This window comes from Castor canadensis, chromosome 3 (genome assembly GCF_047511655.1).
Source record: "Castor canadensis chromosome 3, mCasCan1.hap1v2, whole genome shotgun sequence".
In the NCBI taxonomy this organism is placed as follows: Eukaryota; Metazoa; Chordata; class Mammalia; order Rodentia; family Castoridae; genus Castor; species Castor canadensis.
In genome coordinates this window covers 182,334,661-182,350,780 of record NC_133388.1, presented here as the reverse complement: position 1 = coordinate 182,350,780, position 16,120 = coordinate 182,334,661, and the positions used below count along the sequence as shown (strand labels likewise).

General features: G+C 41.7%; 1 protein-coding gene across 1 annotated transcript in view; it reads right to left on the bottom strand.

Moving 5' to 3' along the window:
• The window catches only part of Fer1l6 (fer-1 like family member 6), a 128,898-nt gene that overhangs the window by 30,525 nt on the left and 82,253 nt on the right, over window positions 1–16,120 (bottom strand). Inside the window, exons 25-32 of the mRNA XM_020185903.2 lie at window positions 15,006–15,186; window positions 13,255–13,481; window positions 11,572–11,694; window positions 9,827–9,866; window positions 8,561–8,685; window positions 7,015–7,143; window positions 6,040–6,165; window positions 2,518–2,645 (exon numbers count right to left, since the gene is read on the bottom strand). Coding sequence (XP_020041492.2) covers window positions 2,518–2,645; window positions 6,040–6,165; window positions 7,015–7,143; window positions 8,561–8,685; window positions 9,827–9,866; window positions 11,572–11,694; window positions 13,255–13,481; window positions 15,006–15,186 — 1,079 coding nt within the window. The remainder of the gene's footprint in view (window positions 1–2,517; window positions 2,646–6,039; window positions 6,166–7,014; window positions 7,144–8,560; window positions 8,686–9,826; window positions 9,867–11,571; window positions 11,695–13,254; window positions 13,482–15,005; window positions 15,187–16,120) is intronic.

The following is a 16,120-nucleotide window of genomic DNA, read 5'->3' as shown; positions in this document are numbered from 1 at the left end:
TAGTTGCTGTGCTGCTGGAGTTTCATTGAGAAAGTTCTTTCCTATACCTACTAACTCCAGAGTATTTCCTACTCTTTCTTGTATCAACTTAAGAGTTTGGGGTCTGATATTAAGATCCTTGATCCATTTTGAGTTAATCTTGGTATAGGGTGATATACATGGATCTAGTTTCAGTTTTTTGCAGACTGCTAACCAGTTTTCCCAGCAGTGTTTGTTGAAGAGGCTGCTATTTCTCCATCATATATTTTTAGTTCCTTTGTCAAAGATAAGTTGCTCATAGTTGTGTGGCTTCATATCTGGATCCTCTATTCTGTTCCACTGGTCTTCATGTCTGTTTTTGTGCCAGTACCGTGCTGTTTTTATTGTTATTGCTTTGTAATATAGTTTGTCACACTCCATTGTAACCCTCACTTATTTGATTTTCGCTCAGTATTCACAAGAGTCCGGGAAGACAAAGACTGGCAGGACACTTGGCACAAGGTGGATTCTGAACAACTGAGGAATGAGTGAAATTGTGCAGGCATGGGCAGGCCTGGTGAAGGCCTGCAGACAGGAATAGGCAAGGTGGCCAGAGAACTGCTCTAATAACCCGCAGATTGGCTTCTTGAGATCTCATTATTTTTGTTTATGGCTAGCTCTCAAGGCAATCGAGATGATGCAGGACATTCTGGGAAACCATGAGAGCTGTGAGGAACCCAAGCCCCAAGGACGTGTACAACCTCAGGGAGATGCAGAGTGACAGGGTCCCATCAAGTGACAAGTGATTGAAGTTTTCTCTGTTCACCTATTCATTCATTCCACAAATACTTACTGAGCATTTGCTATGTGGCAGACTCTGTCCTGGCTGCTGGGGATGTGGAATTGACTAGACTAGACCACGTTCCAGTGGGAGTGGGAAATGGCCTATGAATAGATGCACACATCAAATCCATGTCAGAGGCTATGAAGGAGAAAGTAGGGCAGGGCAAGGATTCAGGGCCTCAGGGGATGGAACTGTGACATCCTCTGAGGCCCACAGCACTGAGGTCATGAGGAGGGATCCCCAGATCCCAAGCCCCAGAACCTGCAACTCTCCCTGCTGGAACACTGTGGGACTGAGCCAGCACTTTTTGTCTCTGAGTAACAAAGACACATCCAACCAAATATCCACACCCGGAGAGCTTCTGCAAGAAGCCTTGCAAAGCCAGGGGCAGAAGGGAATTACCATGGCCATCTAATGGTGAAATAAAACCAGTCCAATTCATGGTGCTGTGGTGAGAGCAGTAGTAAAACGACTGCCAAGTACTCAGCAGAAAGCAGCTCACGTTAAAAACCAGCAGGTAGTGGAAAGGTCACCTTTGGATCAGGTAGGCAAGGATAAGGTTCTGAGCACTGTCACTTTAATCATTCACATTAATCTAGACAGGCAAGATCATTCTTTGCCTCATTTCCTCAGGAGCAACAAAATCTAAAAGGCTGTGTTGATCAAATGTCAGAGGGTCCAGAGCAAACATAAATGCATAAATGAATTTAAATGAGGCTGATGTAGAGTTCATCAGTGGTCCTACTTACTCAGGAAAAAAGAAATTAAATATACTTGAGATGTATCCATTGCTGAAATTGTGAAGAAAAAGGAGAAGGGAGGTAAGTATGTTCAACATGCCTAACATAGTCTTCCAAAGGAGCCTGAAAGGTACTGTTATTGCTTTACAGATGAGGAAAACTAGGATCAGAGAGGTGAGATCAACAACATGAGGTTACACAGCTTGTACAAGACAGAGTTAAACCCAGGTTTCCCCGATTCCAAAGAACATGGCAGCTATGTGCACAAACGCAGGCAGGCAACACCAGTGTGTGACAATACTATTAAAAGGTCAATGAGGCTGGTAGGGTTCCATGAAGTAGAGAATTCCTAGGTTCCTGGTCCATCTACATATATACAAATGCAATGAGCTTTGACACTTTGCAGGAAAACAAGACACAATTGGGGGACACAGCTTAACCTTTTCATCTCAGGGGTTACCTTAAATAATAAGTGGCAAAATGATTTACTGGAAAAAAAAAATCTCTCTAGTAGGAGACAAAAGACCAAGAATCTGCCACCTCCTCCTCTAATTCTGAGCAGTGTGAACTTGAACAGATTACTAAACTTCTCAGGACTTTGGTTACCTTGTTTGGAAATAGGAAATGTCCTCTTTGGTCAAAAGCAGTGGAATCTGATGACCCTTTAGGTGCCCCTTAAATTTAAAATCTTCAAAATGGCTTTTAGAAAACTACGTACATGAAGACCAACATGTATAACCAAATTCCAAATTCCTCAGGAGCAATGGAAAGCATTTTACCTATCTCAAGGAATGTAGATTTGATTGGCTGTTATCAAACACAAGTCAACATTTAACTTCCTACCACTGTTTTCCCAGATCTCCTATACCACACACACATACACACACACACACACACCAATCCTCCAAGAAACACAGTAGCAAAAAAAAATGCAGAAAGGACAATAAAACTCAGCTTGTATGGATGGTCACTGACCTTCCAAACACGGGATTCAGTTGTTTAGGGATGTATTTGTCCCGGTCTTTGATCTCTGTTTTGCCAAGTTTGAGCACAATGTAAGGATCTGATTTGCCATCTGGATCAGCTGGGCTGAGATTAAATGCCTGGGGAGGAAAAGGGAAATTCCTGGGGTTCAGTGGTCTCAACATGGGCTTTCCACAGGATCACCTAGGTGCTTTTCATAAACAGGTACCAGGGGTCCTGCCTCCAGACACTGGTTTAATGGGCCCTGGGCTTTGGGATTTCTGAAAGCTCTTTAGGTATTTTAGTGTGCAGCCAAAATCAAGAACCACTGCTTTAGCATCCTTGTTTTGCTATTAAAACAAAAATGATTGGCTTTGCCCAAGTTCAACTGTCTCAGGTATTATCTCCCCAGTGGACACCAGCTCTTGGCATGGAGAAATGAGGAACATGCTGGACCAGGAGGTAGAAGACACAAGTTCAGGTCCTAGTTCTAGTTGCTCCTGAGACTGATCTGTAGAACTGTGGCATGGACCTGAGGGCCCTTCCCAGCACCAACAGTCTCTGAATCCTTGCCCCATTAGACTTGTATTCAGCAGTGGCCAGCTGAAAGATGATGTGTTTATCATCACGAAGTCTGATTCCAGACTGGGTGGACCTTAAGCTATCAAAAGTAAATACTTTGTAAGGAAAGGCCATGGTAGAGGGCCAGTGAGATACTGTATCCAAAAGATGGAACAACTCAGCATCAGAGAAAACTGAGTGCTAAACAATCTTACATTTAAGACTTTATCCTACAGATAGAATGCCACAAGCTATAATATGGTCAAAGTGTTCCCTAGAGCATTTCTTAATAGCCAAAATTTGTAAACAACCTAAATGCCAATTAACCTGATGAGAAACACAACCCAAAATATCCCCTTCTCCATTTCATTTTGGTTATATTACCCAAGTTTAATTCTCCACACATCAGTTACTGACACTAATACCTCCTATTTATCTGTTCCTTTGTTTTTATATTTCCTGGTCCTCATGCCATTCTCAACTAGTATAAATCTCCATGAGAGCAAGGGCACTGTCGCTCTTGTTCATTACTTTGTTAAGAAGACAGGATCTTCTTAATATTTTTTAAATGAATGAATGTTACATTCATTCAAGAAAACACGATGGCTACTAAAAAGAATGAAGACTTTTATGTGCTGATCTGGAAAAATGTCCAAGGTACCTTGTTAAGTAAGAGGAAAAATAAGAGGTGAGGAAATTTGATTTCTTCCTTTATGCAATTTTTATGTAGTTTTTTTTTCTACCTTCTGACTCTTTGGTTCCAGTACCTCCTGTCATCAAGCTTTAGCCCAAGCTCTCCCTCCTCCACGCTACTTTCTGGGTAGGAACCTGATTTGCAACCTTGACCTTTGCCTGGAGGACACCAGACACAGAAAAGGAATGCAGAAGTATTTGCTGAATGAATAAATGAACATGCAGACAGATCTTTCTCCAATCTCTGTAACCCATGGAAATTTCTCCCTCCCCTTCCTACTATTCATACTCTCCATTTCCGGGTTCCTCAAACTGTACACTATGGAGACTTAGTTCTGTAGGTTTTTCTGTAGGGGAAAAGAAGTAAAGGCAATAAGTTTAGAAAATTGCATTAAAGATTCATCAGCTAAGTGGATTTCTTTACTTCCGAAATTCTTAGAGACTTGAATGTGCAAATAAGCTTTGTGACTCTCAGAAGTTGGAAAAGGGAAATGAATAATTAGAAGTGCCATACCTCAAATTCAGCTGAACATATGGTCTATTTCCTGAGCAATGCATATTAATTATCTTCCAAGACACGAATAACTTCTTGAATAAAATTTTGAAATGGATAGTCTAAACCATCGTGGGGACAGGTGTTTAATTTAGACATTGAAGAACCACTTGGCACTGTAAATGGTTCTTTGTAAGTACTTTTAATCTTAACACCTAGACTGTGACTTTCTTGAGAGCAGGAACTGTTTTTCCACCATAATATCCCTGGCACATGGTGGTTGCAGCAGTGAAAGAAGCTGAGAAGTGCATGATGGGAAACATTTAGTTCTCCCTTAGCATTAAGGCATAATTTATTTTATACTTCACTTATGCTTTCTAAAAAGAATGTACACAATGTAAGAAAAGTTAACATAAAATGAGACTACCACAATCAAATTACAAAAGTCAAGTCTAAGGTCCATATGTGATAAAAGAACCCCATGAACTCTGAGTGTTCATACAATTGCTTCAATTGTCATTTTCGCCCCTAACTTCCTGACAATTAGGCAAAGTTGTTTTTTTTTTATCCTCTGGGCTTTTTATTTTATTTTTTTTTAACTTTTATTTTATTCATATGTGCATACAATGTTTGGGTCATTTCTCCCCCCTTCCTTACCCTCCCCCTTACTCTCCCTTACCCCTCACTAACTGAAAGAAACTATTTTGCCCTTATCTCTAATTTTGTTGAAGAGAGAGTATAAGCAATAATAGGAAGGAACAAGGGTTTTTGCTAGTTGAGATTAAGGATAGCTACACAGAGAGTTGACTCGCATTGCTTTCCTGTACATGTGTGTTACCTTCTAAGTTAATTCTTCTCGAACTAACCTTTTCTCTAGTTCCTGGTTCCCTTCTCCTATTGGCCTCAGTTGCTTTAAAGTATCTGCTTTAGTTTCTCTGCATTGAGGGCAACAAATGCTATCTAGTTTTTGGGGTGTCTTACTTATCCTCATACCTTCCTTGTGTGCTCTTGCTTTATCATGTGATCAAAGTCCACAGGTAAAGTTTTATAATTACAGTTTTGGGCCTTATTTTTAGAATGGGGGCAGCCCAGAGAAGGTAACATTTTTCTTGGAAATATGTTCAGAATGAAACTTCTGGCTGCAACAGAGCAGGAGCACAGCTGTTGGGGAGTTCACAGTAGCAGCTGCCCTGCTCTCTCTCACTCTTCCCTCTCACTGCCTTGCCTGTGAGCTTTCTACTTCTGTCTTCTTTGATTTCCTTTCCTGCTAGTAGGTAATCAGACAGCAGATAAAGCTACCCAGAAAAGTCCTGAATGCCTGGAAGTATTTTAGCAAGAGAAAAGTCAGGAAGTATCCATGTTACAGAACAAACTCCATACCTTATTATGGTCTGAACTGGGTGTCCTGAAATATGTGTGTGGAATCCCTAACACCCAACGCGACAGTATTTGCAGATATAGCTTTGGGCAGGTGATTAAGGTCAAATGAGGTCATAAGGGTGGGGCTGCAATCTGATAGGGCTCACTCTGTCTTTAGAAGAAAAGGAAGAGATTACAGAACTTTCTCCCTCCATCTGCATGGACATAGAGGCAGGACCATGTGAAGACAAGAAGGCAGCCATCTGTAAGCCAACAACAGAGGCCCCACTAGAAACCACCCTGCACAACACCTTGATGTATAGCCTCTAGAAATGTAAGAAATAAATTTCTATTGTTTAAGCCTGTGGTATTTTGTTACAGCAGCCCAAGCAGACTAATATGCTCCCTCAGTGAAAGGAATGGCTCACCGCAACAATGTACACTCTGATCAGGACTTGGATGGAGTGGTTGGGTGGAATCCCTTGCTGGATTCTCAGCTGCCCGCCATCCTCAGAGATGGAATCCTCAGGGCTTTTGTAGATGCAGAAGGAGCCCTGGAACCACAAGTACAACCCATTGACACAAGAAGACTGTATGACCCACAAAGAACCACAGAGAGCCCAAGGTTAGAAAAATTAGCACAGCCTGAGAATCAGTAGGACCTGGACTGATGCTACCCTAGCCAAGTGGACATCCTCAGGCAATCTACTTACATCTGTGCTTTTCCGTGGTATATTGGTGGATCAAGGTCTGTCCTCTTCACAGGACCATAACATGACGAATAACAGATGTGGCGTGTGGGGATGGTATGTTCAAGGTTTCCCTACTATTCCATGCCATCCTGACTGCAGTATTCCTATGTTCAGCTGCAGCAACCAAGGCTCAGGGAAGTGAAGTACATTGTTCCAGGCCATGCAGCTGGTTAGTATTGTAACTAGGATTTAAATCCAGATCCTCAGGCTATTTCTGGAGAACACACAGCATATTGAAAGCCCAGCATGGGGTAGGTGGGTAGCAAATGCTAGCTACTACTTTATGATACTGACACCATGAGTCTGCCAGCACAGTTTGTGCTGTTCACTTAGTTTAGTTGTGTAACTGGTAGGTTTGCATAGATCATATATTTAGTGTGCTAGGGGTGGGGCAGGCAAAGTAAAAGCTCAGTCCTTTCAAGTGGTGACTCAGTTTCCTAATATTCCACATACTGAGTTCTGACCCACTGGCCACAAACCCAAAGTATCTCCAAAGACTGGAGCTGAATCTGTGGGGCTCCAGACAGAGTCTTGAGAAGAGATTAAGGATTTTTCTTACACATATCCCACACCACAACCCCATTACCGGAGTTCAGTCACAGCTGACATTTATGGGCAGGTGAGCCAATCGTGGCATTTTGGGGCACCTGCCTTGAATTTTCCTATGATGCGGTTCCCATCCAGAGCATCTTCTTCTGTAGATTTGCCTCTGAAGAGCTCAAAGGTCTTCACCCAGTCTTCAAAATTGCTGAATTCACTCTCGAGATCACCATCATATACCTTTAGGGAGAAGAGAGAAGACTATGCTAAGAAGAAGAGAGGCTCAGGATCAATCTAGTGGGTAATGCCAAGATTCCCCCAAACTGGACTTAATATGCACCCCCTGGGGAAAATGTAAGAGGCTACTGCCACTTTATCTTTAGCAAGATAAAGAACATGGTTGGCTCAACCTTTCTGGAACTAACTATTACTCTGAATTTTATAAAAACCTTTTGGATAAACTTTTAAATTCCAAGAACTATAACTAAATAAAAAAGTGTTTTTAATATATAAGTATAAATGTGAAAAACCATTTTATAGTTAATTGACATTATTAGTTGTTAGATTTAGACTTATAATACTTTGAGAAAATTCAAATCACTAAAGTTCATTAATTCTTAATATATATAATAAAGTGATAGAATATTTGTTTTTATTATAATGCACAAAGACACAATTTTTCTAAGTGGGAAATTATACATATATATATATAGTAGAAATGCAAAATAGAATTGAGTGTTAGGGTGGTAATATAATTAAATTACATATTCAAATTTCCTATCAAAATTACTTACCCAAATTGGTTATCTACATATATAATTTTCATATTCATATATATGCCTCTAGTTAATGCTTTATGACTAATGTTGAGATTGGTCTGATGGATCTGGCTTCAGTTAGAATTAAAACTCCTGCTATTACACCCAAAAAACTAGATAGCATTTGTTGCCCTCAACGCAGAGAAACTAAAGCAGATACTTTAAAGCAACTGAGGCCAATAGGAGAAGGGGACCAGGAACTAGAGAAAAGGTTAGTTCGAGAAGAATTAACTTAGAAGGTAACACACACGTACAGGAAAGCAATGCGAGTCAACTCCCTGTATAGCTATCCTTATCTCAACCAGCAAAAACCCTTGTTCCTTCCTATTATTGCTCATACTCTCTCTTCAACAAAATTAGAGATAAGGGCAGAATAGTTTCTGCCAGGTAGTGAGGGGGTGGGGGGAGTAAGGGGGGGGCGGGGAAGGGGGGAGAAATGACCCAAACATTGTATGCACATATGAATAAAATAAAAATTAAAAAAAACACTCCTGCTATTATGTGTGTGTACACGTCTGCATGATGACATCAAGCCCTAAGAGGTGAGCCAAGGGGAACTCCTACACTGTAAAGTACTTTGCCAGATTCAAGGCTAAACAATGTAAGTTATGCTCCCTTCCAATGCAGGGATGTGGACAATGGAAAATGAACAAGTTCTCTTGTCTTGGTTTTCATGCTTATTAGAGCTTGTTTTTCTGCATCAGTGATTATAATGATAACAAAGTAAGATAGTTTAAAGAAAGGTATTGCTGGGGCTGACCAAAGGCACTAAGAGGTCTCTGCTGCTGAGCTCCATACTCTGTGCCAAGGTCATGATGGAGACTCCTGTGCCTACATACCTTCAAGACCGCCAGGTTGGGGATCCCATCATTTCCATCATCTTTGAGTTTCTTCTTGAGAATCTTGTCCTTCTTCTTCTTTGGGCCATCTTCTATATCGACCACTACGTCATCTGGTTTTGTCTCTGTGAATATTCAGCAGAAATGGTTAGATTTCACATGACAGTTGAAATGAGAAGGAGCAAAGTCAAGCTCTCTCTCTCTTTGTGCTGGCACATGTCCGGCATTGTGACCCTTCACTGCACGGTTGTTGCACATAGCCCGAAGTCTGTGCCACTCACATAGAAACACAGTGACTGTGGATTCCCTGGAGCTAGGCAATGCGCAGGCCTGGCCAGGTATATGGAAGAACTCACTGAACCAGGCCCAGAGAGGTTCAGTGATTTGCCCATTCACTCAACTAGAAATGGACAGTCCCAGGATTTAGAGGGGCTCACAAAATTTAATTTCCTTCCTTCTCAAACGTCCTCAGAGACTTGAGATTCGTATAGTTTAACAGGAGGCTCAAATACATTAAGGGTCTTACACAAGGTTGTGCTAGTGAAATTATTTAGTAATTTTTTAGCAGCAGGCCCTGGGGAAAAACTGCCAGAGATGGACTTGCTATTTTCTCGCTGCGTAAGCTAGCCAAGTTACTTGACCTCTTTGTACCTCTGTCTACTGTCTATGCCATGGGGTTGGTCACAGAAGAAATATGAAATGAAATGTGCTAGTTAGGAGTGGCCTGAGGAATTGAGCCTTGCCTTGGTTTTCCTACTTCTGTCAATGTCACCTGAAACAGCCTTTGTTGATTGGTGTTACTGTTGTATTTAGGCCATGACCCACTATTGGCTTGAACTGAGTTTGTGGTTGTTCAAATCCCAGGCTTCTTTCATCTGAGTTTCTGCCAAATCAGATCTATCCAATCCATGTAAACTGAGTTTTAGAAACTAAATCCATATCTTTATACTCCCCTTTATTAAAGTTTATCTTGTTGATTGTGGCCTGTGATCTCAGCATGCTCCCATTTTTACACCACTGTTCCTACATTAAGACTGCCAATGCAGGACATAAGCCAAAATGTCAATTCCAGCACTTAAAACTGGAGTCAGAGACCTGGGAGCTTGGTCCAATTCAAACATCTCCAGGACCTTTTTAAAGTGGTATCATCTTCCTGAAGTGGCTTCCTCAGTCGGAAAATAGAGCTGAGTTCTATGATACCTGCACAGCCTCCATCTCGTAATTCTCTTACTACAATGGCCAAGTGTCCCCAGAATAGCTACTTACCTGTATTGCCTTTTTTCTCCTTGGAGTTGCCCTCCTTTGCCTTTGAAAAGGAGGGAAACAAAATTATTGACACTGTCATGCCTAATTTATTAATCCCAACTCCTAACAGTTCTAATTCAGTTTTCCCAACAAAAATTTATATGTGCTGCATTTGTAGAGATGCCATAATACTTACAAATGCATACATACATACATATATGTGTGTTTATATGTACATATACACATACAGGGCTTTGTGCTTTTGAGGTAAGTGCTCTACTTCTTGAACCAGGACTCCACCCCTTTTTGCTTTGGTTATTTTTGATAGAAGGTCTTGCTTTATATTCAGGTCAGCCTGGTCCATGATTTTCCTAATTTACGCATCCTACATAGGTAGGATGACAGGCCTGTGCCACCATTCCCAGCTTTTTCTGTTAAGGTGGGATCTTAGAAGCTTTCTGCCTGGGCTGGCCTGGAAATGTGATCCTCCCAATCTCAGCTTCCCAAGTAGCTGGGATGACAGGCACTGCCAGGCAGATTGAGTCTCACAAACTTTTTGCCTGGGATTGCCTCAAATCATTATCCTCCTGATCTCTTCTTCCTGAGTAGCTAGGATTACAGGTTTGAGCCACTGGCACCCAGCTAGAGTGCCATTTTAAAAGAGTATTAAAACAGTTCCCAAGAAATCACCAGGATGACATGGGTCCTAGGTGCAGTGGGATATGCTGCCCTGGAGAAGAGGTGCCTGTACATCCAAGAAAAGTGACACTGAGCTGTGGACAGTATAATCCTCTGGGAGAAGCCTCTTCTCAGCCACACAGAAAGCAAAATCTCTTCCCACCAGTTTTACACTTCCCTGGAGCATCCCATTGGTCCATATTCTGAGTTTTATGGACCTGGCATGTCGGAGATTTGGGTAGCTACCAGGGGTTGAGGAGGGTAAGGGGCTGACTACTCACAGGAAGTGGTAGCATCCATCACAGCAAAAGGAGGGAGAATGGAGGTAGGGGGCAAACACTTGGTTTGTTAATTTACTCTAGTTAAATATTTGTGAATAGTGCTAGATGAGACTATATTCCTTCTAAACTGTAAAATCAGAAGAATCCTTCTTCAACTAAATATGATAATATGCAACTAATTTTCCTCCCTTTCTTACTTGGGGTTGATAATTCTTATCAAAGTCAACCACTGTGCTGTTGCTTAATTTGAAGACACTCCTCATGGCTCTCTTTATGCCTTGATCCTCGCCTTGCTCCACGAACATGAGACCTTGCTCTTGCTCTGGCAATGCTCCAACCATTGCAATTTGTTAAAACTTTAATAAATAAAAATGCCTTTACTTTAATAATTCCCCATACACACTAGGGTCCTGCTGGAGACCCTTGGCTCTGTGACCCAGGTATCTCCAGATAAATTTGAAGCTCTTTTTGCTGATATATCCACCTGTGGAGACCCACTTCTAGCTGAAGCTCTTTGAGCCTCATTGGGGATAGGACAAATCCTCCCATACCATTCTGGACTGAATACAGCTCCAGAATTTACAACAGAGTTTGTATCTTGCACCAACTCCAGCCAGAAGGTGGGGATTTTGTAATTCAGAATCCTTGCTCTTCTAAGCTTCTTACCCTTCTGCAGTTAAAAGAACCATCCTTACTATGGTCTATGTACAGTAGAATTTAAAAGGAGATATGTGGGATTTGGAGTGGGAAGAGGTACCATGTGTTCTTTTTGGGTCCCTTGGTTGTCTTAGGCAGGAGAGATCCTACCTTCTGTGCTTTCTTCAGGGAACTGTAATACTTAGACCACCAGTCAATGACATTTTCAGCAGATTCGTCTGCTATGGTCCTCTTTCTCCTCTTAGTGGATCTCCGAGAAGGTTTCCTGGAATCCTGCCAAGGGATGAGGGATGGGCTATGAGTTGGGCTTCATTTCATTCCTGTTAGTGGCCAACTGGTTAACTGAGAGAGAATACTGAGAAGTGGACAGAAGTGTCCATTGGTTCTGTGGTGGGAGCTGTCTTTATCACTTTAATTAATGACAGTTTAATAATTTATTTGCTTATTCACTCATTTGTTTAAGCAAACATGTATTAAGAAGATGTGAGATACTGTGTTTGACATCAGGGATGCGTGGGGATTTGAATCAATCCCAATTTGAGAAGCTTAGAGTTCAATAGAGGAAGTAGGCATGCAATAAATGGGTACCAGATCTTATGAGAGTATAGCAGAAAGGATATTAGGATATCCTAGGTTACAATCATTAAACCATTAATACGAATATTGTGATTCTCAATTCCCCCAACAAAGGACAATAATACCTGCTTACCTCACAGTTGTGAGGATTAAGTAATACAATGTAGACAATTTCCCTTTAGTTTCATTTCTGATTTTAGCAGGTATAAACAAATGATATCATACCATAAGTGTTGGGGTGGTAGGCAGAAAGGAGGGATTTGAAGGAGAAGACAGTTGTCACATGGGAGGCTGTCCATATAAGACTAATCATACACTCATCATCCCTTCTCTCTCCCTAGCATCTCTTGAGTACCTACTATGTACACTCTATCAAGTGCAGAGGATAGTGAAATGTGATGTCAAACACCATCTCTGACCTCTGTTCACTGTTTAATGGTGCCAAAAAAAAAACTGAAACAGAAAAGTGTAACATAAAGTACAGGTGCAATGCTGGGACAATAGAGAGAAGCTGGTGAGGGCTGGCAGGTGGCTGCTGAGGATGGCTGGGATGGGAATACCCTGAGCAAATGTCTACTCTTTTATTCCAGATTTTGCCATTTACTAGGCGGGAAGTTTTAGGACTTTAATTTTGACAGGGTCTCACTATGTATGTAGCCCAGGCTGGCCTCCAACTTGGATCCTCCTGCCTCAGCCTCCTGAGTGCTAGGATAACAGGAGTGCACCACCACACCAGCAAGGACTTTCTTTCTTAAAGTGGCCTTGGATTTTTGCGCTCAAATTTATGACTTACAATGATTAACCATATCCTCATTCTGTGTTTTATTTGCATACTTTTCCATTTTCCTTCCAGAATCTCAACTGAGTATGAGAAGTCGCAATCCCCTTTAGAATCCAAAGGACACATTTTTTTGGTCTTATATGGGATTTGTACAAAGTAGACTCTAAATATTTGTGTAATTGTCCTGGATCACGAAGATATTGTCTTTCCAAGCTAATGAATTCAGAAGAATTTCTGTTCAATTAAATATTATTGTCACATTTGACTAGCACTTTAATTTCATACACGTTGACTTTCTGATCCTGCAACAACACTTGAAGTAGTATCAATAACCTTGTTTCACAAATGAGGAAATGATAATCAGAAATGTGATGGTACTGGCTCAAGGTGACACAGTTACTTGGTGAAAGAATCAATGCAAATTCCAGTGAGCTTGTGACTATGAAGAGGAAGTACATTCTGACCTTAACTCTGACCTTAACTTTCCCATCTTTTGGTGGTTCCTGGGCAGCAGGTTGGTGTTCAGGCGCCAGCATAGGGGAGGAGTCAGGGATGTCGCCTAAGATGGCTGGCTGAACCTGGGCAGAGTCAGGTACCACTGTGGGAGGCGGTTCAACATCCACATAGACGTGATCTGCTGGGGGATCCTGGGAGGAGCTTGGGAGTCCAGAAGACTCAGACACTGTTAGTGAATCTGAAACAGCTGAAATAAAGGTATATTTGGTCAGGGAGCAGGGCTGCCATACAGGGCAGTCATTTTAGGGTTCTACTACTAGGAATCAGATCTGAATTCAGATATGGCAAGTTGCTAACATTTCTCAATCTCATTTTCCTCATTTATAAAATGACATTAAAATACTTATTTCACCAAGGGATAAATGAGATGATGATACAAGGCATCTGGTGCATAATAGGCAATCAATGAATGACTGTATTCATTAGTGATTTATCAGAGAAATTTTAATCAATTGTGGGCATTGGGATCATGAATATAAAGGTGTAGAGAAGTTTGTGAACCCCCTACCCAGTGTAGACAAGACTCTGAGCACACAAATGCACCTGCTTGGCAGGGGCAGAGGTATGTCACTGGACTTTCTGGGATTCTTAACAAGGCTGTTGATGTCATAAAAGGATCAAAACACTCCCCTTTGCTGCCAAATGAAAGCTTGGAAGGAAAGGTTAAGATGGTAGCAAGGGTATTAGGAATGTATACATCCAGTAGTAATCAGAGAAATTCAAGCTACAATAACAATGAGATACTACTTTATGGCTACAGAATAACAAAACTCAAAGTCCAAACTAAGCCAAAACAAAAACTCAGAAAGTTGGACAGTAAAAGGTGCTGTAAGGAGGAGGAAAATGGGACTCCAGATGCAGTACTGGGTGAACTGTAGGCTTGTGTATGGTTGCATAGTCCTCTGGAGCACCCTCTGTCTGTATTCAATGAAATTACATAGGTACATTGCCTATGCCTGAACAATCTCACTTCTGGGAATACATTCCAGAGAAATTCCCACATGGCATCTTCCCTCAGAGAACACACACAAGGTTATTGATCACCTCATTGTTTATAGAAGTGGGGAGCTGTGGGCAGATGAGGGGGTCCAAATACAAAGGAAAAGGGAAAGTAAAATATGGTAGATGCAATAGGTAATAGTAATGGACTCACGTGCACACAGCAACATGGATGGAGCTTAAAACATGGTGCTGAGTGAAAAAGAATGGGAAGCCAAAGGAATATAGCATTTTGTAGATCGACTATGTATAAATTTTATAAGGTTGCTAATGCAGTATCTTCAATAGGGAGGGATCTTGGAGTGCAGACTGGAAACCGGCCTTGGAAGGTGGTGCATGAAATGACAGAGAAGCCTTAAATAGATCAATGATGATTATATAGTATGGAAATGAGAGGTGCAATTAACTCAACTCTGAGCACCTGAGATCCAAAGTGAATCAAACTAAAATCATATCAAGCATAAAGCCAAGAAAAATGGCAGAGGCAATACGGAGCCAAAGTCATATTTGAAGATGTCTTCTTAAAGGAATCAATTCTAATACAAGTACTAAAGTAAGACTTCAGCAGTCAATGAAGGTAGAGGAACAAATTCATGAGACAGGCCCAGTCAGCCACTTGAGTGAGCCCAGTCACAGAGCAGGTACCTGTGGGCACCATGACAATAGTCATGGCTCCAGAATCTACTATGCTGTACAGGTAGGCCCTTCCTACCTGGATCAACTTGGGCTCCATCCATCTGTGAGGTCAGGGGAAGAGGCTCTCTGGATTTACACAAAAACTGCTTCAAGCAGTTGATGGTGTAGGTGCCCACCAGGGTGCTCCTTCCAAAAGCTCTCCAGTCCACCACACAGATGCTCAGGGGTGGGTGCAGAAGCTCGTTCTCAGGCAACTCCTGCAGGAGAAGTAAGGTGAAGCAGTTACTGCCTTGGCCAGGCCTGGCTATTCACCCTGCTGACCTGTCTGTTAGCCCAAAGCTAGCGGGCATCAACCCTCCTTTGTTCCTACCTTGCTATTCTGTCCCTCAGGCCAGCTCTGTGGCTCACCAAAACTCTGGACCATTGCCTTCCTAAGTCAGGGAACAGGGACTAAAAATCCCAGGGAGGTCTTACTCATAATTCATTCCAGGTTTAAATTGCAAAAACTCTCCACTTCTGTGTTCTCTGTGGCAGTGTCATCAACCCTCTTATTTTGTCTTTATCAGCTAGCAGAAGGCTCATCTCAAATGACCATTTACCCATACTCAATATATAAAACCGATGAAAATCAAGACTTCTGTGTATGTGTAGAACTGCGGTTTGAACTCAGGATCTCACCATTGCTAGGCAGATGTTCTACCACTTCAGCCATGCCCCCTGCCCTTTTATGCTTTAGTTATTATTTAAATAGGGTTTTGTGCTTTTCAACAGGCCAGCCCGGCACTGAGATCCTCCTATCTCTGCCTCCCAAGTAGATGGGATTACAAGCATGAGGCACTGCACCAGGCAAGTCAAGTCATTTAGCATGGATGAAAGTAAGGGGACAGTGCCCTGTGCACTTGTCTCCCCTGGTGGCCCACGAGGCTCAGTGAAGCCTATGTAAATGGTTTGTCAACACTGTGCACAGTCTTTGCTAATTTGAAATCTTTGTGACATGGAGCTGACTAGATTGGACAATGCAAACTTTTACTTCATACTTCCAAGTTAAAACACAAAAAAAAGTATGTTGACATATTGAAATAAATAAAAGCACGATTGTCAAAAGACATCACTTTAGAAGCATAAGTGTACATGAATACCACTGACATTCTAAGCACAAATAGTTTTTAAAATCTAGCCATTGAAATAAAT